This window comes from Phalacrocorax aristotelis, chromosome 3, assembly GCF_949628215.1.
Source record: "Phalacrocorax aristotelis chromosome 3, bGulAri2.1, whole genome shotgun sequence".
In the NCBI taxonomy this organism is placed as follows: Eukaryota; Metazoa; Chordata; class Aves; order Suliformes; family Phalacrocoracidae; genus Phalacrocorax; species Phalacrocorax aristotelis.
The window spans coordinates 49,184,170-49,208,785 of record NC_134278.1 but is presented as its reverse complement, the minus strand read 5'-3'; the positions used below and the strand labels follow the sequence as shown (position 1 = coordinate 49,208,785).

Here is a 24,616-nt window from a genome sequence, read left to right as displayed (position 1 = left end):
GATGAATAGCAGCCTGGGGCATAAGGTTTTTGTTATTCAACCAGATTAATTCTTCTGTGGTGCACAGCACAGCAACACAAAATGTTTATGCTGGCAAGACTCAAGGAGCAGCACACAAAGTTGAATAAATTGCAGAGGAGCGTCAATAGGGAAGGAATTTAGCAGCTCTTATTATAAGGCAGAGCTAATGAAAAGTTTCTTCTGGAGCTGTGCTCTTTGCTAAAGCTTGGAGAAAGCCTGAATTTTGCTTCTGTATTTGCTTTTGCAGCATGTCATTTTGCCAAACTCACAAATTAGATACCCACCTTGTGTTTTTTACTTTTAAACATGTTTGTAGTTCAGAAGCTGAAGTATTGGAACATGTGGCAAGAACAAAATATTAAAAAAAGTAGCACCTTATGCAGTGCTTTGAAATACTTCTATTTTTATTTTCAGCAGATGCAAGTATGAAGGTTTCTAGTAATGTTAATTAACAATAAATCTCCCCTTGGTTGCATGGGGTGAAATGGGAGCAAAAACATCATTAGAGAATGGCAGGGAATGTTTTTCTTTGCTTGCTTAGTATCTCTAGAAGGCAAAGCTTGAAATGATAAATCTTCATGTTTGAAGGATGTATTATTAGCAATAAAAGGAAAGGGCTACTGAACAGGTTTGCAGCGTGGTTTGAAATTTTCATTTTGGAGGCAGGTGTTTGGAGGGGAATGGTTGTAGACTGGAACCATTCATAGTTCTCTCTACTGAATTACTCTTCTCTTTTAGAAACTTCTGTATCCCTTTGCATATGAGAGCGTTATTTGGTTGTCGTTGGATTTCTTTGAGAACTAATTGGTTTAAATATCTACAATTCACTAGGCACTGAGACCTCCACTAATCTGCACCAAAAGCTGCATTATCATGTCTTAGGAACAAACCAGTCAGAAGATATCCTCTGTGCTGAATTTCCTGATGAACCAAAATGGATGGGCGGAGCTGAGGTATGATAAACATCCTGAAGTTTGTCATCATTATCTTCAGTTTTTCAGATTCTAAGAAGAGGTAGTAGGTATAAAGTGGAAAGCATTTTGTTAAAAGAAAGCTTTTTATTAGGGTTGCAGCATTGACCATTGAAGTAAGAATCATTGATTAAGAATTGCTGAAAATAAGACTGTCTAGTTTGCTTTATATCAGTCCTCAAGCCTGTAATGACACAATCACATACCCTTTTTCTTCATTGAGAACGTTCTGCCGGGTGCACTTTCCAGGACAGAGGAGGATCGTTTGATGGACAATGTGTCACTGTTCTTGTTTCTTCTTAGTCAGTGGCCCCAGAATCAGGATCAGAAGGCCCCAGTCCTCACTTCCTTTGCAAAAAACTTATTCCAATAATCAGCATGTCGGGATATTCCCTGCCATGTATTTATTTTGTTTATATTTATTTTTGTGATGTCTTTTCTGAAAACGAAATATGTGTGGACTGGGTTACTGGAGATGGAGCAAGTGGCTGCTGGAATTAATTTCTTAAGCTTATTTTGCTGAACTACTACTATATTGTCCAAAGTCCCAGTGAACCAAAATGATAGGTAACCATGCTCTGTTCTTCTTTACATGAATGATTCAAAAGACCCTAAGTTTGGTAATTAACGTGTTTTATTCTTCATACTAGATTTAACGGTGCTTGATTCAGTGTGCTGTTGTAAGTGCTGTTGGAATGTTCTGTTCATCAGGGAACTGTCACTTTTCCAGTGGATAAAAACCTCTTGCAATTCTTTGTACTCTCCTAGCTACTATGTTTAATCAATACATTTTGTTTCTATAAAGGATCTCTTTTGAACTGACACTTCTGATAAATATGAAATGTTTTTACCCTGATTTGGGGTGTTCAGTTCCTAGAACTACTTTTCCCTTAGAGTACCTCTTTTTAAAAATTTGATCATCAATATGCTCACTTTTCAACACATCAACCCATGAAAATGTTGGGGGTTTCTTTTCTATGGGCTGCCAGAAAAGAAGGGTTCTTTCAAAGGATTTGAACTGCAGGATTCAAAATGAGACAGCGAGTGAGAATGTGAAGGGCTCTCCGCAAGGTGACCACACTGAGCTTTCTCTATACAAATCAGACTTATGTGTAGGTTCTGTGAATAAACTGAACCTTTTTTTACATAGTCTCATCTGTTCATGAAACATACCTTTAACAACTGACCTGAATATCAGTGTAAGCTTGCAAATGGGGCTTTAGAACTCTTTTTTACTGTTCAAAAACTAGTCAGTTCTGTTGAGTTTAACTGGCAGTAAAATGGAATTTGGAAATCATTATCCTTATTTTTCCCCAGTTCCGTAAATAAATGAGCTTTCTGTTGGTGACAGATGTCTTGTAGTGATGTATCCACTGATTCAAGAGTGATGCATATTATTATTATTGCTTTGCAGTGTCGTGAGCTAAACTACACATGTTGTGAAGGCAAATTCATTTTCCGTGGGGGAGGGATGTTGCAGTCTGATTCATCAGACTCTACAGATTTTTGGGGTAGTGAAAGTTTGCAGTCTCAGGTGGTATTGAATGCCATGGAAATAATATCTTCTGTATTAGGTGTAGAGGTACATTGGTCTCACAGGTAGCAAAGCCTTCTTTGAGATAATAGCATACTAACAGAGCCTTTCCTTATCTAAGTTGAAGCAGCAGGGCTGGAACATTTCAGGATCACAAGTACAGAACAGAATATGAGGAGGACCATGGAAGAGAATTCATAGCAGAGTGCTTGTAGTCAGTAGCAAAGAGTTTGCCTGGCCAGCGTGTAGAGAAGCAGCCATACTGCGTCTCCTGGCTCTTCTCTTGTGAAAGAACAGCTTGTGACATCCTTAAATGTACAAAAGTGTCTTTCTTCTGATACCAAATGTCTCAGGTAATTTTTGTGATTAATGAGAATGTATAGCCCTTATATTAAATGATCAAAAGGTCTTCGGGGTGGGAAGAAGGGACTGGTAGTACTAACTCCTGCTGTAGAATAGGAAATAATAGAATGTAGCACAGCTACCAGTTCTGAAGCCACTGGAATTGAAACAGCCCCATAAGTACTGGGAAAGTGAGTAGGGCAGTGAATAGAGAAATACCTCACTAATGTGGGTTTCTGTTTAATAAATGTATGTGGTTGCTTATGACTGTTTTCTTGACCTCTAGGAGGCATAATCTTCCAGAGATGTTGATATTTTAAGGAGGAGTAGTAAAGCATGGTAGATAAAGTGGTAAAGAGATCCACCATGGTAAATAACCATGAGCTTATCTAAGTGAAAGTACTTTAAAACAACTGATATGCTGGGGTTGTGCTGTAGGCTCCAGCTGTAAAATGTGGCTCTGTCATCCTGATACTAATGAAAAATGGTCTTAAATGGTCAGGAGAAAACATATTCTGCAATTAAAAAACAAAACAATGCAATTGCAAAATGTGGTTTCATCCTTGTGCAGTAGGTCAAAAATCTTCTTTTCAGGCCATTCAAACAAGTTTTCTAGTCAATTTTTTTGATGTATGTGCTTGAGAAAATGGAAGACCACAAAGTAATGGGGGAAAAATTAAAATATCTTCAGCAAAAATAAAATTGTGGCTTATTGGCACTGTCCTGAATATTCTTACTTGGTGCTAATATGCTGCCACAGATTTCAAAATACAGCTTTGCACAGTTCAACGTTTTATGAAAGTCTGCTGTCATGTATTCCTGTCAGATTAATAAACAAATGTTTTTATTTTACAGAGCCTTTCTGGGCCAAATAGGTAGAGATGTTTGGGTTCTCTAATGTTTAATGAAAGTTCAAGCAAAGACAGTTGGGTTGTGGTGTGGGTTGTCTAGTTTCAACTATCAAACCTTTCCTTCAGGGAGGGCAGAACATGGAACTTCCACACTCAGGTTTAGAGTGGAATTTGCAGGTGTCTCAACCATTGGGTTGAGGGAGAGAAATAACTTGCAAGCGAAAAGCACCTGACAAGGCAATCCTTCAGAGGCTGCAGTAATGTTGCCATGATACCTTAAAAAAAGTTAGTAATCTCAGGTGCACTGTAGGGAGTCAGTGTGGTGTGTATTTTCAATGGAGAGGAGAAACTAGGTCACTGGTTAGGCAAAAAGAGGGTTGTGTAAAAATTTGTCAGCTTAATACATTTACAAGACAACATGCAAGAAAATAGCTTCAGTTTTTTTCCTCATTCCACATTCAACACCAACCCCAAATATGCTTCATTTAAACAAAATCTGCGGTGCTGAAAATGGTGTTGGCATAAAAATATAGATGCATTTCCAGCTCCTCACTTGAATGGATTACTTGTGAGAAAAAAAATCTGTTTATTTTTAGTCAGATACATAAGTTTTGAAAAAGAGGATATAAAATCTTTTCATTAGTCTAGAAAAAGCATATGTATTTCTGGTACAGATTCTAGGATGGTGGGGGAGGTGGGAAGAGCAGGGATGGAGTTTGAGTAACATCCCAGTAGAGGGCAGTCTGGTATGAACATTTTTCAAACCTTGGCAATGTCATAGCTACTCTCAGAAAACAGGAGCTTCCTATGCTTCTCTGCTTAAGTGGCATGTTCTTGCCTCCTCTCCAGACTCATAGAGCATATCTCTATTTCACAGCCAGACTGTTATTCTCAAAGTTAAACAATAAGTTATGTAAGAGCCGTTCACAGTTGGTGTTGGTAGAAAGTCCCTAAGGTACTGGCAGGAAAGTAAACGGGGGAGGGTGGGGGGGGGGGTGAGGGGAACCCTCCCATCCCAATTCTGCCAGCAGTAAAACAAGTACAGTTTTCGGTTTTTCCTGTTGTCTAGCAAACACCGTGCACAGTCAATTTTTTTTTAATATGTTTAGAGCTGTCAGTTAGCATCAGTAGTTCTCAACCAGGGAGGTGATCTTGCAAATGAAATTCAGAGCGCAGAGCAGTAAGCTGTGCCAGATATTTGCTGGCTGTGGTGTGTTTTCACTGCAGGAATGGGGAAGTGCAGCATCCACAGAGGAAATTGAGCAGCATGAAGGGAAAGGTCTGAAAACATTGTCAGTTTGCTCAAGTGAGACTCACTGCTAGACTAAACAGGACTGTGGGAATTTTTCTAAAGTCTTACTCTGTCAAGGCTGAATCTGGGATAGAAGCCTACTCTGAGTATCTTTTTTCAGCCCTGGCAATAGGTCTGGAGAGTTTTACCATTAAGAAAAAGGCAGGTAATCTTTCTGGCTGCACATGGGGCTATGGTAGATGGTAATCTCTTACATAGCCAAGTTCCCGATGCTTTGGTGCTTTCATTGCGCTCAAAAGCAAGCTGAAAGTCACAGGAAAAATCATGTGTGATGGTTGTCTGTCACCTCAGAAGACTGCTATGTGAAATCAAAGAATAACAGCCTGCCTGGAATAAGGAAATTGAATTAATCCTCAAAGCAATTTTTCTAACCTGGGGAATGGATGCAGAGAGCACAACAGCATGTTGTTTACGTATAATCAGTCCTGCATAGGGATATGTATGTCAGGCCTGCTCCTCAGAATGTAGTAAGTGGTTTCTGTTGGGCCTGATCCTGAAATTATTCATTCCTGTGATCCTGTTAGGTCTTCGAAGTCTAGTTGATTAAACCAGTATGATGCAAACAGAAAACAAAGCATTTGCAGTGTTAGAGTACCAGCCTCAGAGGTCTTGGATTGTGCAGACAGTCCCAAGAGGTTGCTTAGTGAAAGGGAGTTCTTCCCCAGTCCTCATCATCTCAGAAGACTGCTGGAATATAATATGTGAGGGGAGCTATGTGCAATCTTCAGTGACTTTCTAGCACCACTGCAAAGGTAATGTCAGAACATAGCTTTATGTTCCTTTCATTACAAACATCCCCCCTGCCCAAAAAAAACCACCCCACACTTTCAAGATCATTTTACCTTGTGAAAAACTGTTTCCTGTTCTAGGAAAGGAACACCTTGCTTCTTCTAATAGTGAGTTAATAAAAGCAGAATTTGAAAGGCTGGGAGATTACAATGGGGGTTCCTGACTTTGTTGTTGTGCAAGCAGAACTTTGCGGTGTGGGAGCATGTACACATCTATGACATTATGACTTGAGGCTGTTCAGACAGCATAACTGCTCTCATCTTTTACTGACCAAATGTTTTGGCAAATTCTACAGGAATTTTTACTTTTTTTCTCTGTAGAAGGCTTGTGTTTTGGGGGTTGGTTTTTTTTATGTTCAGTATAGTTACTTCACTCATCAGATGCAAAGCTTTGAAATATTGATCCATAACGCAAGGCAGGTAATTGCTGCATCAGCCTGAAATGTCTCTTCCGTGTAGATTATTCTTGGTCAAATCATGGTCAGGTTCAGTGGTGTTATGCAAAAATCTTTGTGCAGCATGTACCTAAAGCTTAGGAAATAACTGCTGTCATCAGTCTGTTTTATGGTGGTGGCTGGGTACATTCCTAAATTAATATTAAATTATAGTCAGTCACTCTGGGTAGTTTTAAACTGTTATATACATAACATACAGTGAAAATTGTAGGAGTTTTAAAAATGTAGCTTATCGATACTACGAGTTTTTAATTCCTAGTTGCTTAATGCCATGCATCACATGGTTGCATCTTTATTGCCACCCATCTTGGATGGCTTGATCTTCCCATGTCTGGGTACACAGAGTCCAGTTACTAATTTGACCATTTGGCTCTGTTTTGAAAGCTTTGATTTGGTCTGATTTTGTGTAAGGTTTGGTATTTTTTTTAATGTGATTCATTTGCTCTGTTTCATTGGAGGTGCATTAGATAGAAATGACAGTTGCTGTGTACCATTTGCAAAGGACACTAGTGTATGAAGAGCAGTAGTTTGTAAACTCATTGTAGATGCAGACCAGGTTGTAAGTTATGATACTGTTCATGTCTGGAGTTAAAGGAGAAGCCAGTTTATCTTTTCCTCAACTCAGGCATATAATCTAAAACCTGAATTTTACTTATTTAATTTATTAGTATCTTGTGATGCAGAAACAAATTCTACAGTGATTAGGTTTTTTCCATCTTGATAATAAAAAGGGCAAAGGTGGTAAAACTTTTAATTGGTTAGCTTAAGAAGGAATAATGTGTATATATAGTTACCTTACTATAAGCGATGCACTCAAAGGGCCCGTTTGTGAACTAAAAATAGAGAGTTCATCCTGAATCTTGCAAGATGACTACCCAGGTAGTATTCAAAGAACTAGCATTAATATTCACTGGGGTTGCTGTCATGCACTTTGCTTTGGAAGCAAAGCACTTTAATGTCTCTCCTATTGACATTTTAGTTGAGGAGTAATACATAAAGCCAGGAAGTCTGAAAACCCGACAGCCTTCTCCTGTTCATTCTTTTTTTTTTTTTTGTTTAATTATGTATGAATTCTTGGTCTGAAATGTGCTGCTAGTAGACAAAATATTTAACTTCACTTTTGCTGTGCATCCTTATAGGTGGTTACTGCTATTATAAATGTGGAACATATAACCCTCTGCGGTTTCTTGTATGGCTTGTATGATCAATTAACTATATTTTGTAATGAAAGAAAAAATTAAAGTAGTTGGAAAACTCCTTTTACTAGTTAGGCTTTAAATAATTTTTCTTCTTTTGATATTCATTGATGTATTGAAGTTACAGTAAACCACTTCATCTCCTAATGGTTTTCTAAGGAGTGGTTACTTTTCATCAAAATGGAGAGAACAGGTAACATTGAAACAAAATTGCTAGTAAAATCCAAAAATACTCCATTATAAACCAAAGCCTCTCTCTAAAGATTTTACTTCAAAGGGTTTGATCCTTGACAGACTAAACAGAATAGTACTTGTGAGCACAGCTATTGTAATGATACTACTGCATGTTTGTATGGTATAAAGATGGTCACAGCAAATAGTTCAGAAATAACAGATCTAATAAATTCAAAATTGCCAAGTGACTGAATGGGGGCAGTGAAACTACACACTACACACCAACATTAGCTCTTTGAAGTAATGCTTCCTATACTAGAGCTGAGTTAGGGGTTAGTGCTGTGTTACACCAATAAAATCATTGCTCTGCTGAAGGCTTTTAAAAGCTCCATATGAAAGGCTAGAGGATTTCTTTTGTCCTATTTTGACAGGACCTAAATATCATTTTAAGATGTTCAGTTGCTTTATAACCACCTTACCTTTTACCAGTGCGTGTTGTTGGAAATGATAGAAATTATTTTAATGAGAGAAATGTGTCCTGACTAGCAATCCAGATCTCTCTCAGAAATTCTTGATGTGTTTCCTTTTCAGCTTGGATGTGAGAAACCAGGAGAATTTGCTTCTGATCCAAGCTGTCAGTTCTGACATTACAGCTGTCCCCCTTATGCTGAACCATGAATGCATTCTGAGATTTGAGTGAATTGCTGGTATGAAATTTCAGTTTGTAAGTTTGTGGGCCAAGAGCAAGGATTGCAGTTCAGCTCATGAAGATGATGTAGCAGCGTAAGAATAACCCAAATGATAGTTGGGAAATCCTATTTCCTTTTGCCATTCTGAAACTCTGACTCTTGTCTGTTTACGATATAGAAGAGTCGGTGGCATTCAAGCCGTGATTGCACATTCGTGAGCACTGTCATCTGAGCCGCCTTCAGCAATCCCTGCCCCTATTATCCACGCTTCCAGCTGCTTGGTGCAGTGTGAAAGCGCAGCCATTAGTGCAACTGCACAGTGAACTGAAATATACTCATTTAACAGAGGGACTTTTTAATTGTTTTCTTCTCCCTCCTCCCCTTCTGGCCGACCCCCACCCCAGGTTCTTATTTGGTTTTGGTTTTTCTTTTTCTGGATTATTACTATCTTCTAATTTTTTTTTGTTAACATGCTTTTTTTTTTCAACTGGATCAGCTTCCCAGTCTGTTTTACCACACAAATGGTAAATGCTTGTATTGGCATGACAGGGGGAATGAACCTGCTATGGTTGCTTGTATCCATACAGTAGGAAAAGCTAGAGGTGGTGACCTCATAAGCTGGTACTGCTGCCAATATTTGCTCATCAAACTGTAACTTTGCAATGTGGATGGCTAAATCTGCAGTATAATACTAAACGTTTTAATGTGCTGCAGTCAACAGTGTCTCATCCTGTTTCTGTCAAATTCCTTTGGGTTATAGAACTCACTGATGTAAGAATAGTTTTACTGATAGAGACAGACCTAATTGGCATCCCACCAGCAATATGCTTTGGGAATTCCTGGTTCAAATTAAACATAAGCTGCTATCAACTCTTCAGTAGTCCAGCTGGGAATGTGGAAGGAAAAACTCATTAGGTGTACTCAGATGTGCTGTCATCAGAGGTTCTGAATTGCCCTTGCAACATCAGAAATTTGCAAATAAGTTTTCTTTCTTGGGTAAAGCAAGCAGTCTTCTGTTAACCTTTAACTCACAGCATCAAAGAACAAATTTGTGTGGGTGCTATGACTGAAAGAATTTTTTGTCATGCCCATCAGTTTAACTGAAATTTATATTTGTACATACCACTTGCAGTTGTTTAACATGTTTTAAGAGTTGGTGAGGAAGAGAAGGAAACTTGGTGCTTTTACAAGTGTGAACAGTTGTTTAAGGAGCATATTGCAGTCACTAGTTTAATTAAAACTGACACCTGCAGCTAATGTTTGTCTAAAAACACTGAAGATGCTTCTTTTAAAAAAGACCACCTAATCTTTGTTTCCATTTCTGGATATACTCCCATCTTTGCAGGAGGAGGCAAAATGTCTCAATTTTGCAGGCTGCCCTGTTAAACCTGTCTTAGGTGTTTCATATAATGGGGGCTTTTTTGGGTTCAGTAGGAATCTTAGATGTTGTTTTCTGTTTGCCTTGTGAGCTCTCAGCTGTATGGACTTTTTTTAGTGGTATAATTAGTTGTTGACAAAATGCTTGTAAAGAAAGTACAACTTGGAATCACTTGTTTTGGGTTTGGGGTTTTTTTGGGTTTTTTGAGAGGTATTTGGTTGTTGGGGTTTTTTTTGGTTAGCTTTCATGTACTGAGATTTGGCTCTGTATTCTGCTTAGTTCCCTTCTTGTGTCTTCAAAATGATGAAATCTGTTTGAATAGCAGTATAGTTGGCAGGCAATTCCTCAGAAATTTATTTTGTGTAACTAATTCTACAGATATTTTGCACAACTAATGTTGTGAATATTAACAAAAATAAATCTAAAAAGTAATTACAATATACAAAAAAGAAAAATTTTTAAGATGTGTTTAGGGCCAAATGGAAAGTTTCCAGGACTCAGATTCATATTTTGTCACTAGAGGTTTAAATTTCCCTTAGATTTTGTCATATGAAAATGTAGACAGGGAACAGACTTCTGTATCAGCTGTTAATAGAACATTTAATCCTGGTAATTTTGGAATACGCTCAAAACAGCTCAGTCAGGAGAGGGAAACTTTAAGTTGACGACTTCCTGGTACTTCCTGACTTTCCTTGATGGTCTTGCACTTTTAAAAGCTTTGCCAGGAAAGAAAGTATGTTTGCTAAGTCTAAGCAGAAAGAAGGATTCATTGATGACTTTATGTACCAGTAGAGACCATTTTGGAAATTTTATCCTGTGTATACATGCCTGTGCAAAGGCAAACCAAGAGGCTTCATTGGAAAATTTATAATGTGGTTGTAGCTTATAATGTTCATTTAACAGCAGCATTAGAATTTTGTGTGTGTAAACCTAATGAAAATGGCGAAAATTAAAACCCTGTAAGCATCATTTAGTTTGCCACAAGAAGCAGAAGTACCCTTAGAATTACCAGCTTGAATAGTTTCTAAGGAATTTCATGCTGCTTTTTGACAGAAAACACACCTTATTAATACCATCACTTGAGCACTTGAGGGAAAATCTGCTGTGACGTAAGTGACTGTCATTCATATGGACCAAGCTACCAGCCTTTTTCCACCTCTGAGATGGACTTTTAGCAGCTCCCTTTGGAAGCTCATTGGAATAAGGCAGCCAGAAATCCAAAGCTAACTTCTACCACTTGGTTAATTTTTTTTCTGTTGTATGTAATACTGTGAATAACAGTATGAAATACATGAGTATTCTGCTTTTGCTTTTAAAAAATAGATTGACAGAGCAGCTATGCTGTTATGGGTTGACCTTGGCTGGACGCCAGGTGCCCACCAAAGCTGCTCTATCACTTCCCTCCTCAGCTGGACAGAGAAAATATAACAAAAGGCTCATGGGTCGAGGCAAGGACAGGGAGATCAGTCAGCAATTACTGTCATGGGCAAAACAGTCTTGACTTGGGGAAATTAGTTTAATTTATTACCAATCAAGTCATAGTAGTATAATGAGAAAATAAAAACTAAATCTTAAAACACCTTCTTCCTCAGCTTAACTTCACTCCCTGTTTCTCTACCTCCTCCCCCTGAGCGGCACAGGGGGATGGGGAATGGGGGTTGTGGTCAGTTCATCACACATTGTCTCTGCCTCTCCTTCGTCCTCAATGGGAGGACTCCTCATACTCTTCCTCTGCACCAGCGTGGGGTCATTTCCACAGGAGACAGTTCTCCATGAACTTGTTCAGTGTGAGTCCTTCACATGGTCTGCAGTTCTTCATGAACTGCTCCAGCATGGGTCCCTTCCATGGGGTGCAGTCCTTCTGGAACAGACTGCTCCAGCGTGGGTCCCCCATGGGGTCACAAGCCCTGCCAGCAAACATGCTTCAGCGTGGGCTCCCCTCCATGGGTCCACAGGTCCTGCCAGGAGCCCTGCTCCAGCACAGGCTTCCCATGAGGTCACAGCCTCCTTCAGGCATCCATGTGCTCCAGTGTGGGGTCATCTATGGGCTGCAGGTGGATATCTGCTCCACCATTGACCTCCATGGGCTTCAGGGGGACAGCCTGCCTCGCCATGGTCTTCACTACAGGCTGCAGGGGAATCTCTGCTCCAGTGCCTGGAGCATCTCCTCTCCCTCCTTCTTCACTGACCTGGGTGTCTGCAGGGTTGTTCCTCTCATATATTCTCACTGCTCTCTTCTGACTGCTGCTAGTGTTGCGCAGGGACTTTTTCCTCTTCTTAAATATGTTATCCCAGAGGCACTACCACTGTCCCTGATGGGCTTAGCCTTTTCCAGTGGCAGGTCTGTCGTGGAGCCAGCTGGCATTGGCTCTGATGGACATCGGGGAAACATCTAGCAGATTCTCACAGAAGCCACCCCTATAGCCTCCCTGCTACCAAAACCTTGCCACACAAGCCCAATACATATGCAGAGCAAGCATGTTTGCTGTATGCCAAATGCTGGCTTGGTTTTCACTGTCCTGCATTCTGAGCAACTAAAGTTTGGTTTTCCCATTCAAACAACATGTCTTGTTCTGATTAAACTCTACTGCTCTGTACATAGTACTGTGAGCGCCTGTGTAGGGGTGTGCATGCGTCAGCAAAATGATCTGACAGGCCTTAATTCACCAAGAGTGTGAATCTAGTGTCTTTTATGACCCTGGGTTTCGGCATATCTAGGATATTCACAGGCTGAAACGCTGACCATGTTGGGATAGCTAGAGAGAGAAAGCATAGTGAGGAGACGTCCTCATGTAGAGGAGGCAGCACACAGTTTATGTAGACCTGTAGGATGCACTGAGGGCCCATTTTCAGAAGTCAGTGACAAACCCTATTCTACAGGTTCAGTTTAGCTGACAGGTTACACAGTAAAAAAGGAGTGCTTACACAGGGATCAAAATAGACTTGACTGAGATAAATGCATCTTTCACTGAAGTATTAGCAGTTTCAGCGGCACAGTTTTTCCTTTGATTGATGAGCAAATGCAGTCTTGGTACATCTCTGCATCTCTTAAAATACCTAATTAATATGTATATCACAAATTACTGATTTTCAATGAGATACGTGTTGGCAGTCCTTCTTGTGTCACTGCTGGGGTCCATTTATTTCCATAGGAATTGGGGGAGAGGAGGTGAATTTCCTTTTGCATGGAACTGATACCTTGATGAAGGAGCTTGGAAGTTAAAGTTCAGAAGTTTTGACCTCCGCTTCATGAGAAACTCTTTACGATTTTGGACAAAAGCCACAGGTTGCTCTGTTGTGTCTTTACAAAGATGGCTAAGTTAGCAAATACTCCTGCATAATTTAACATTGAATTTGGATGCTGACTAGAGAGAAACTGGACACCTACATCACCAAATGTGGCTGCCTCATAGTCTTTTGAGAAGTTTTTACTGAGCTACATAAAGCTATGGTTTAATTGATGTAGAAGGGTTCTTTTTGAGTACTGTATTCAGTAGGACAATTGCAATCTAGTCAATCACAGGACTAAACAGCGCTTTATATCCAACATAGTGGATTCAGCTGAACTTCTCCATGTTGAAATCATTGACTGTGAGATGTTTTTATGTGGTTTGTGTTTTTGGTGAGTTTTTTTCTTCTTCTAGTTACTGAAATGTCAGGTTAGTGCTGTACATTAGTAGTTGTATTGGGTTTATGTGACAGGGTTTTGGTCCTGGAGGGGCTGCAGGGGTGGCTTATGTGAGAAGAGGCATGGGCTGCCCCCATGTCAGACAGAGCCAATGCCAGCCCGCTCCCAGACAGACCCACTGCTGCCCAAAGCTGAACCTGTCGGTGATGCTGGTAGCGCCTTTGTGATAACACAGTTAAGAAAGGGCAAAATACATTGCACAACAGCTGTGAGAGAAGAGTGAGAATATGTGAGAGAAACAGCCCTGCAGACACCAAGGTCAGTGAAGGAGGAGGGAGAGGAGGTGCTCCAGGCACCAGAGCAGAGATTCCCCTTGCAGCCCATGGAGAAGACCATGGTGAGGCAGGTTGTCTTCCTGCAGCCCATGGAGGTCCACGGTAGAGCAGATATCCATCCTGACTCATTTAGACACCTTTTTAGCTGGAATACTTTTAATAATCATAAACTTTCTTTTTTTTATTTTATGGTGGGAATAAACAGGTAATGCTGTTCAGTTTGATCTCCTGAAATGTCAGCAGGCTGTATTTGTTATTTGTTGATGTAAGGAATGAGTGTGGGTTCTTGGTGAGTTCTCATATTCCATACACATCTGTTCACTCAACTAACTGTAGCATCAGTATATTTTTTGCTAGGGCTTTAGGTACTGACTTTTCCAGTTGCATTTTTCTTTGCAGAGGATGAATTGTGTTTGATTTTTCTGTAACTTCTTACAGGTATCGGACGATGGGCGATACGTCTTGCTGTCTATCCGAGAAGGGTGTGATCCAGTGAACAGACTGTGGTATTGTGATCTACAGGCAGAGTCTCAGGGCATATCAGGTATGTGTTTTCTTGCTTTGTAAGTTTTGCTTCATTTTAAGACAACGTAAGACTTGAAATACTTTATTTATATTTAAATGTGTATTTAAACGTGTATTGCTTAACCTCCTCTCTTTCTAATTTGGAGATTATGAGAAAGTATGCACTGTTTCTGCAAGCAGTGCATTTGCTGTTATGTATCAGTAGATGGAAAATGACATTCTTAGTTCTGTAGTTTGTTTAAAAGGTCACAAGGAAAAATTGAGATAATATAAGCAGCCTTACCAGTGTATGTTCCATTTCTTTCTACACCACTGGTACTTTTCCATGTTTAATTTTTTGTACATTTTGAAATTTATGTGTTGCCTTTCAAGTACTGACCTCACTTTTTTTAAAAGTACCTGGTTTATAGGTCACATTTTTTTCTCCATATAGTACTAGGAAAAAACCAAAAATCCTCTAATATTTTAGTAATATAACTTTGCTTTGTAGCATCATTATTATTACAGCAGAAGTAGCTACTCGTACTTCAAATACCTACTCATTAACTGCTCCTTCCTTGCCTTCTAGTTGGATTAGCATTTGGCTTTTGTGTATTTGGCTTTTTGTCCTCCATGGTATGGGCTGAAAGTATGGTTGGCATAGTTAGTTGTTTACTGTTTGGTGGTTTTGTATATCCAGAGTGTTGGACTATTGAAAGCTCTTCCTCAGTGTGTGCTTTGCGTAGAGCGCAACTTAGTTGTTCTTGATTTTTGCGACTTCTGTCTTCAAAAACCTCAGAAACTGAATAAATATTGCAGTAGCTCCTTGTTAAAAATTGGATCTCAAGAAACTTGTTCTCTTGCCCATAAACAGAATATTTGAGGCTTATGAACGTGATTAGAACCAGTAACAGCTCTGCAATATGGGGTGTATAGTTTTGTTTCTCCATACCTTTATCGTACTATGTGGTTGTGTGGTCTTCCCTTAGTTCATCAACAAATCTTAGTATAAAATTTTGAATTTTGATGAGTTAAGTGTTAGTGATGATAGTTAACAGTTTTATACTCCTTTCTGGGGGATTATTAATTTTCTTTTGTGGGCATGTCACTCTTTCCTTTATAAAGGATACTTCTTAATTACTTCTAAACTTGTCTTGGACAACGGAGTAGTTGTTTAGTGTCCTCTCGAATATAGAAAATGGCAGGCCTAAGCAAAACTATTACAGATGCTTTCCATGCAACCTTACTACAAACATAAACCTATGTAGATAAAACTGTTTAGTACAGTGAAGTGTTTCTGTAAATGATAAATTGCATTGTCATTCAGGTTGGCATTTTTCAGCTAGAGATAGGATACATAAAAAGCGTAGCTCTCCTCCCATATTCATCCTCCCACTTATAGATACACTGGTCAGTCTTGAAGAGAATACTAGCATGGAGCCTTGAAAAACTGTGGATGAGATAATGAAGCTTCTATTTAGTACTACTTGATATAAGATAAACATACAGTTTAACCTTTTCTGGGCTTGGAAGTGCTTCTTTAAAAAAGTTTTTTATCTGAACCAGTCTTTGACTTACCTTCCTATTTGTTTGTTGATGGGTAGGAGCTGCTCCATCCCTGCAAATTCTCCCTTCTTGCATATAAAAGGAAAGATCTAGCTGTAACCATTTGCTTGCACAAATCCTGTTTTATAAACTTAGGAACTCTCCATATCTGCCTCACTAAGTTGCCAAATGCATTTTCAGTACAAAGAGTCTTATCTTTACCCCTGTCTTTCTACATCCATGTTAGTAAGCACAGACTTAGATTTTCAGACACTTTTTTTCCCTCTACTTGCTCTTTTAATCCAGGTTGTCCAAGAACGCTCAAGTTCTTGAGAAAATTTTATTTCTATGCTTTAGCTCTTTCAAGTCTCAACCTTCTTTAGACTTAATCAGAGGGCATTGAACACAAAAGACAATGAGGTCTTTTTGAAAGGTAACAGGCAATAATATTTTACATGGTGTCCATTACATATACCACGTATATCTTTGTGAGGAAGTAAAAGCAACTGCTAATCAAAAGGTAATTGATGAGATTCTATTTTTTATTAAGTCCGTGGCAAAACCCTAATTATAGAATGACACACTTCAACAGATTGTTTTTAAAGCTGCTTTATAGCATATGTTGTTTATAATGTTTCAATCATGTAATTGTTAATTTCTCTTTTTTAAAAATAATTTCTGTCCCAAGGTAAACATTCCACTGCATAGTTTGAACTGCTACGTATAAAACTATAAGTTAAGGAATTTTCTGTTACTTAGAATTGCACAAAAATGCAAAGAACTGATTCTCATCTGTGGCTTATTACCTGAAAAACCTAATTCAAAATGTCACGTTAACTAACTTAGGGGCACCTTTCTTGATTTTTGGTTGCTAGCAGTGCATTCTTTTCCTTTGAGATATGGTAATCAAATTTCTTAGTTGCTTAAACAGTTTTCTTTAAAAAGAATATGTTCTCATAGTCAAGAAATATGACCACTTAAGAGCAAATTTCTTTTCCTTCCAGTGTAGTGAGGGCCCATGGAGTCAACTGTAGTTCTGTTAGTATTTCTTAGAGATGATGGTTGCAATGATAAAGGCTGATTATTTGGCCCACTTGCTACCAAACAGCTGTGAAGAAGTCATAAAGTTCAGTGTTGCAACCTCAATACTGACTGCCAAAATGCCACATAGTGTTCTGTAGGAAAACTGCAGGGATGTCTGTGAAATGCAGTTCATTAATGTTATAGATATATAGTTTAGTCCCAAGATAGAGGAGCTTAGCTTTTTACTGGGAGATAAATATCTATATTTCACAATTTAAGAAAAGTAACATGGGATAATTTCATTTTTTAAAAAATAGCACAATTACTTGTTTAGATCTCTGTATATTTTTGGTGGTTCACAAGCAAAAAAAATTAGTTTTGAAAACTAAAAATAAATGCTGTTATTAACACTTTCTGCTTCTGAAAAAGCAGAAATAATTTCTTGGGGGATGAGAGGTGGGGGAAGTGTCTCATGTTAGGAACTAAAGTAGCCAAAAACAAGAAGAGGAGAAATTCTCCTCTATCTGTAGGCTAGATATAAATTTGTAGAGGAAGGGGTGGAAATGGCAAGCTATATTGAATGACTGAGTGTGTGTTACCTAAACAGCCTTCTCTTGTCTTACAACTGTGGCAAAGTTTGCATTAGAAGATTCTGCATAATGTCTCTCTCAGTGGAAGGATGTCAGGACAAGATAAAATATAGCCAAAAAGTTGCATCAGACGTAGATCCAATGTGTCCTGATCTACTATATTGAAAAATTGGTGGTTTATTTCTTATCTAAGATGCATCAGATCTTTTAATTATTGAATCTTTTTGCAGTGTTGATAGTAATTTCAGTATTAGTTTCTTTCAGACTAATACTGAAACCACAACAGGCCAGCTTCTTGCCTGATTGTTTATTATGGTGTGAGGTATGTTTCACAGCTTTCAAACTGATTTAATTTAGTGTCACACTTCAGGGTCTAACTGTTATTGTACTGAAGATGGTCTTAATTTCTAGGCAGAGTTAATGTGGCAGTAATAGGGGTTTTTTGTTTGTTTGTAAGTTTTTTAACTTTGGTTGTCTTAGGCCTCAGTTCTCAAGACGAAAACTTGCTTCAGAGTTACTGAATAAATACTGGAAAGAGTTCATAATCCAAGATCTGGTAAAGCCTTAAATGAGTGCATAGGAACGTGACAAATTGAGGAATGTAATTTCTTGAAAGCATTTCAGCCTTACTCAAAACAAAGCAAAGTTGCTCTATTCAGTGAAGACTGTACAAAGAAATTCCTCTTAGCAATAACACATCTGTCATCAACACCATCCCCTGAATGAAATGAGAATTTTTCTTCCCTCTCCTAAGCCTGAATGATTATTAACTTTGTAGGACAGATGAGTATCTTAAAGTGATTTTATCCAGACTGAGTTTGATTAGTTAAGAGGCGTCTTCAGTGTACAGTGGTAGAATTTATTAACATTTGTTATTTCATACTTTATCTTATAGTCTGATTCATTAAAACAGTGAAAAAACAGTAATTAGTCTCTTCCAAAGTTTGACCCAAATGATCCGCTTTTTTAGTATTTAGTGTATTTTGAAAGATCATAATTATAATTTGTTCTTCTCCAATCCCAGAGTATCTTCATTTTTGTTTTGTAGAAGATGAAAATAGAAGCTGAAAACCACCACGTGTTAGGGGGCAGTGAGAGAACAGAAGAAATATTTGGCCTTTTCAAAGAATAGTGTGGTACATTTTTGTAGTGTGCCTCTTAATCAGTAGTGATCTCCAAAACTGACAAAAATCTGATTTTCAGGGCAGTTGGGTTCCAATTATCCTAACAACAATTTTAAATGCAATTAACAGGTTATCTGGATAAAATCTGACAAACAAGCATCATAGTTAATTATTGCTATCCCCACAAGTTAAAAAATGAACCGAAGGCAGCTAAAAGGCACCTGCCATCTTACATCAGTGTATAATCTATTCCTTTTGTATTTCATTTCCTGAAAAGGAGAAAATGAGTCTGAGATACTTGGCACCCCTTTGCAAAGGTCCCAGTCAACATACCCTCTACTACCTTTTGCTCTTGCTGAAACAGAGACCTAGCGCAGAATTTGCAAACAATGTGGCCACAGTTTGTATTTATGTTCTTCTCAGTTCCACCTTCCTGCCAGAAGTCCTGAGCCCATCGGCTCTTCTGGCTGATAGAAGCATGTGCTCAGACGTCCCACTGCTTCATCGCAGGGATGGGGTACACTGCCTGTGTAACTCAGGGGCTACGTCTGTACAGTAGCAGGTTAGGCACAGCCTGTACTCTGACTGAAGCCAAGATGTACATGCCAGCTCACCTCCGTGTGTCAAAGCTCTCTTCTGCCAAGACATCACAACTATGTCCAAGTTGCCTGTTGAGAATGATTTTGGCAAATACTGTCCCGCAAACTGTGACCACATACTATCTGCTAATCAGCACATGTTTAAAACGTGACGGGGGGTGTGCTAGCAGTTAAATAGTCCAGAAGTCATGGAGCAGTGCTTCAGGGCCACCTCTTTTTTATATACTTAAGTGTATATATAATCAGGTTGATTTCACACAGCAACCTGTTTTGTGTCAATTCTTCCATAGCCGGGGGTGTGAATTACCTGGCATCGAGTATAGACTACTTGTCATGTGTTTTCCAGCTGAACTATTCAGGAGCTGAGAAGATGGCAATGTTGGGTGACAGACAGAAGTGAGGGAAGGAAGCAATACAGTCACAACTTGCCTGAATGAAAGTTATGTTCCTTTAAGGAGCAGTGGTCACAAAACAGGAATGGTAAAAATATTAGTATGATGGTAATGACTCTAATAATTTCTATCAAAAAGTTGTCCTCAGTAAACAGAGAGATAAAGTTAAAAGATTGTCTCCATCTCTCCTCCTTTCTCTGTGTGTACATCTTACATCTTTGACTAAGCACTAATTTTTGAGGTACAGAATTGTTGAGGTTGAAAGGGACCTCTTGCAATCGTCTAGTCCACCTCCTTTGCTGAATCAGGGTCAGCTGGAACAGGTTGCCCAGGACCATGTCTGACTGGGTTATAAGTATCTCTACAGATATTCTCTACAACCTCTCTGAGCAACCTGGTGCCAGTGTTTGATGACCCCACATTAAAAAGTGCTTTCTTGTGTTCATATTTAATTTCCTATTTTTTTGTGCCCATTGCCTCTTGCCCTGTCAGCATGCACTTCTGAGAAGAGTCTGGCTCCCTCTTCTTTATTCCCTCCCATCAGGTATTTATACACATTGATAAGATTTCCCCCGAGCCTTCTCTTGTCCAGACTGAAAAATTGGAGCTTCCTCATCTTTTCTCATGCTCCACTCCCTTAATCATCTTTGCCATCCTGTGCTGGGCTTGCTCCAGTAAGTCTATATCTTTCCTGTACTGGGGAAGCAGGAACTGGATACAGCACTCAAGATGTGGCCTCATCAGTGATGAGTAGAGAGGAGGAATCACCTCCCTTGACCTGCTGGTAATATTCTTCTTAGTGCAGCACAGGATGCTGTTGGCCTTCTTTGATACAGGGCATGTTTGTGGCTCGTGGTCAGCTTGTTGTCCAGCAGGACTCCGAGATCCTTTTCTACAGGGCTGGTTTACAGCTACTCAGCTCCTAGTGTGTACTTGTGCCTGGTGTTATTCTTCTCTAGATACACGACTTTGTTCTTCCTCTTATTGAACTGCATGAGAATCCTTTCGGCCCAATTTACCAGCCTGTCCTGGTCACTCTGGCATCTCAACAATCTAGTTTCTCAGCTGCTCCCCCAGTTTTCTATAATCTGCACACTTGCTGAGGGTGCACACTTTCCCAGCATCCATGTCATTAATGACGGTCTTGAAGAGTATTGGCCCCAGTATCAACCCCTGGGGTACATCACTAGTGACATCTCCAGCCAAACTTCAGCCAAGGCTGCCTGCAACTTCCATGTGCACAACCAGTTCTTCCTTGTTTGTAAGCATCAGGTCAAGCAGAGAACCTTTCCTTGGCTTCTTGATCACCTTGGGAAGTTATCATCAAGGCACTCTAGAATTCTCCTAGATTGCTTGAGCCCTGCTGAATCCCTTCCAGTGGATATCACAGTGGTTAAAATGTCCACCATAAGGAGTAGGGCCTGTAAACATGAAGCTTCTTCCACTTGTCTGAAGAAGGCATCATCTACTTATTCTTTCTGATCAGGTCTATAGCACAAACCCACTACAGTAGTACCCATGTTGGTCTGCCTGCTAATCTTGACCCATAAGCTCTTGGCTGGCTCCTCACCTGTCCCAAGGCAGAGCTCCATGAATTCCAGCTGCTCTTTCACATAAAGGGCAACTCCCCTCTTCATCTTCCCAGCCTGTCCTTCCTAAAAACCCTTCATCCATCACAGTACTCCAGTCCTGTGAGCTATCCCACCATGTCTCTGTGATCCCAATGCTATGGATCCCAATGATCCTTAGCCCAGAAACAGCACAGACTTCTAACTCCTATTGGTTCCCCATGTTGTATGCATCAGTGTAATGGTGGTTCACACAGCCACCCAAGCATGCTGATCCCCAGTACAGGTTTGAGAGCTTTCTCCACGAGGCCATTCTGGAGGCATTTCCCTCTTTACATGTCTATGCTTGGACAGATTCCATTTCAGCTCTGCTTTGTTGATTGCTGTGTCCCTTTTGTTCCTATCACCCAAGCCCTTGGCTTGCCTACCCCATCCACAACTTCCTTACTTGTTGAAGAATCTTTCTCCTCTGTTTTTTCTAGTTTAAAGCTCTGCTTACTAGGTTGGTCAGCCTGGAAGGATACTTTTGCCCCCTTGGTTAACAGTACAGCAGTAACACAGGATGAGATAAACTGGAATAGCTGCTGTTTCATTAGTTTCTCTAATGGATCTGTATGGATAGATGTCTTCTGCTCCTTACTAGCAGCCTGTTTTCAATGGAAATAAAAGATGCTTAATCCCACTTTGCTTTTTGAGTCATTGGCCCCCAAATTCAAACACTTGTGATGGAGAGGTAGGAGTCCCAATGGTGCAACCCTCACAAGACTGCATGGGAGGTCAGGTGGCCAGGGAGAGGCAAGAACCTGTTAAGTAAGGGCTGTGGCATAAGCTTGATCTTGTTATACCTTCAAGATTCACTCAGATGAGCAATATTATAGATGCTTGAGGTGTGGAGAGGGCTTCAGAAGACGTTTTTCCCTTATTAGACTTAAGACTCTTTCAGTTGAGGTTCTCCCCCCTGTGGATTATCTGAGACATGAAAGTCAAAGAAATTTGCCCTTCTGTTGTGACATTCATAACAGCGCTCTTCTCTGAATTCTCTGATGAATAATAAGATGACACCCTGCTTATGTTGAATCTTAATGTAAATTGAGTTAAAATGTCAACCGACTTTATACACATCTGTACACCAGGCTCCATTAGTTCCAGTGCTCAGACACTTAAGTGTCTCTTCATTGCATCCAAGGTTGTGATTATGCTTTGCAGTCTTTTAAGAGGACTTTTAAGGGACACCCTTCCTCTGCATTTGTTTACTCAGATTGTTACTGCGTTCAGCAGGGCTTTCTCATCATGGGGGATTGTGGTGACCTGAGATGGTACAGTTTCAGAACCAATCCATGGATTAAAAGTAATAAACACAGCTAGGTTTTCAGAGAGCTCCTTAAACAACCTGTTTTCTATTCTGACACTTCCCAGAGGTAACAACTGTAAGTCATAGATCAATTCATAGTGTGGTAGACAAGTGTGGTAGACAAGAGTTGAAATAAAGTCTAACTGCTCTAACTGGGAAAATGCACTGGAATATCATAGTAAAGATGTATTAGCTGAGGTGGTGGTATATGATTTAAAGGATGTATAGGGTGGACAAATCGGGTAGTTCTGTTTGGTTTTAAATTTGTATGCCCATTTAGTTGAACGGGCTATTAACTGAGATGTAGGTTGGGTATGTAATAACATGGCTAAGTTGCTCTAATTCACATGTTCATTAAACTCGTCCCATAACCATCTGCGTCATTGACTGCTGTGAGTTCCAAAGTGTGGATGAGATGGTTAATGAATTTTCTTACATTATGCTGTACTGCAGGAATTTGGTCACTGCCAGATTCTATATTGGAGGTAAAGTGAGAATCACTCCCAGACCCTAGATGTGTTAGGGGAGATGATGAACTGAATTTACCTGTTTAGACCATGAGCTGAGGCTCCTGCGTTCCTGTGCTCTCTCTGTAGCTATTATGCAGGAAGAGCCTGTATGAAATAAGAGTCCTCAGGATGATTCAGTCCATGTGGAATACAAGTAGCCCTCTGGACAGGTCTGGACTTCTGCTGATTGCAAAGGGTGCCCATGGCTGGTAGCTCACATGCTGCTAAAATTAAAGGGAGGGAAAAAGGGAAAGACCACAAAAATGAAAACCACTTTAAAAAATTAAAACAGGAACATTCCTCCCCCTTGGCATTTGAAAAAATTACAAAGCTGAGGTGAGAAAGAAAATTACCTGATTAAGACACAGGTGTTAGTGAAAGAAGATCTCAAAAAATAGAACTAGTTGCAAGACTATTTAAGTGAGTATTAGTTATTTCAGAAATTGTACTGATGGGCAAAGAGGGAATGAGGGAAATTGAAAAATTAGAGGAAATGTTAGGATATTATAGGTAGCCTAGGTCTAACACAGCTGATATAGATGCTTCTTGTATGTTTTAAGGACAGAGTGCTTTGACAGTGAAACTCCGCTTTAGTGACCTTAAAGAAGAGGTGAAATAACATTAAATTAGAAAGAGGAGGGGCTTTGATTATTTCAGTCAGAATGCCTTTACAACTTGGAGATGCTTGCTGGGGAAAGACACGTACAAATAGTCTGAACTTGCAACTGAAAGCTGACAAGATGACCATTGTATTTTTATTTATTTTGTTTTTTAACACCATGTTACAGTGATATTCAGTTAACTGGTTACTAGATTGTTGAAGATGATTGACCAGAGAATGCTTTCATCAAATATGCCAGAGATAGGACTATGATTTTGTAATGGGGAAAGAAAAAATAACAGCTGGTAATTAAGGGGAAGGACCCAATGTATAGAAAGCACCTCAAAATTGAAGGGGCATGACTGTTTTCTGGTATTATAAATGGTCTTTTAGTAATTCTCACCCCTCCTTTTTTTCCCCTTCTGTAATAGATCCCTGCCATCCTATGACACTTCCAGTGTTTGGACCTGTCCTTTAAAGGACAGAGGCAAAATTCACTCATTACAGGAGTCTCCTTTATCCTCTTAAATTTCATTGAGATGCATCAGAACACAAATACTGTTAGAGCAGCGGGACAAAATAGTCCTTAAGTATATGCACATGTACTTAAAGTTAATCTACCACTGTACAAGCTCACATGATCAGTGTGCCGAGTATGTTGCTCTACTGTAGCATCCTGGCTGTTGCTGCAAGGATGAACAGGCAGATCTGACTCCTCTTGTCTAGATGGGGCAAAACAAAAGGTAGGGCTTCCCTTAACTACAAAGGGATCAGGGTAATAAACTGTTCCTATCCCAGATGTTTTATAGGCACGTTACATGCCTATAACACGTTACACTCTTCTCATAGTGAATAATAATGTTCTAGTTTCTAGGTTGAGGGCCTTGAATTAAGTGAAAGACATTTATGTTTCCGTGAAACCATTCATAGTTTGGATCCCTTTGATAGTGTGCTTTACAGCTTATATAGAAATAGTAATTGCTTTTATAATTTTTCTCATTTTAAGGAGGCCTTAAGAAAAAAAAATTTGGAAAATTCCCTGCAATCTGGCAATATTATACTGGATATACTTAGAGGCTGGGAGGTGGCAGATTTCATATAAGCATATACAACTTTGTCTTCTCTGTCATGAACAG

At 39.5% G+C, this 24,616-nt stretch overlaps 1 protein-coding gene across 2 annotated transcripts in view; it reads left to right on the top strand.

The window, feature by feature from the left end:
* PREP (prolyl endopeptidase) overlaps positions 1-24,616 on the top strand; it is a 106,387-nt gene that overhangs the window by 13,566 nt on the left and 68,205 nt on the right. For both annotated transcript variants that reach the window (XM_075087370.1, XM_075087371.1), the window contains exons 6-7: positions 853-974; positions 14,113-14,218. In XM_075087370.1, coding sequence (XP_074943471.1) covers positions 853-974; positions 14,113-14,218 — 228 coding nt within the window. The remainder of the gene's footprint in view (positions 1-852; positions 975-14,112; positions 14,219-24,616) is intronic.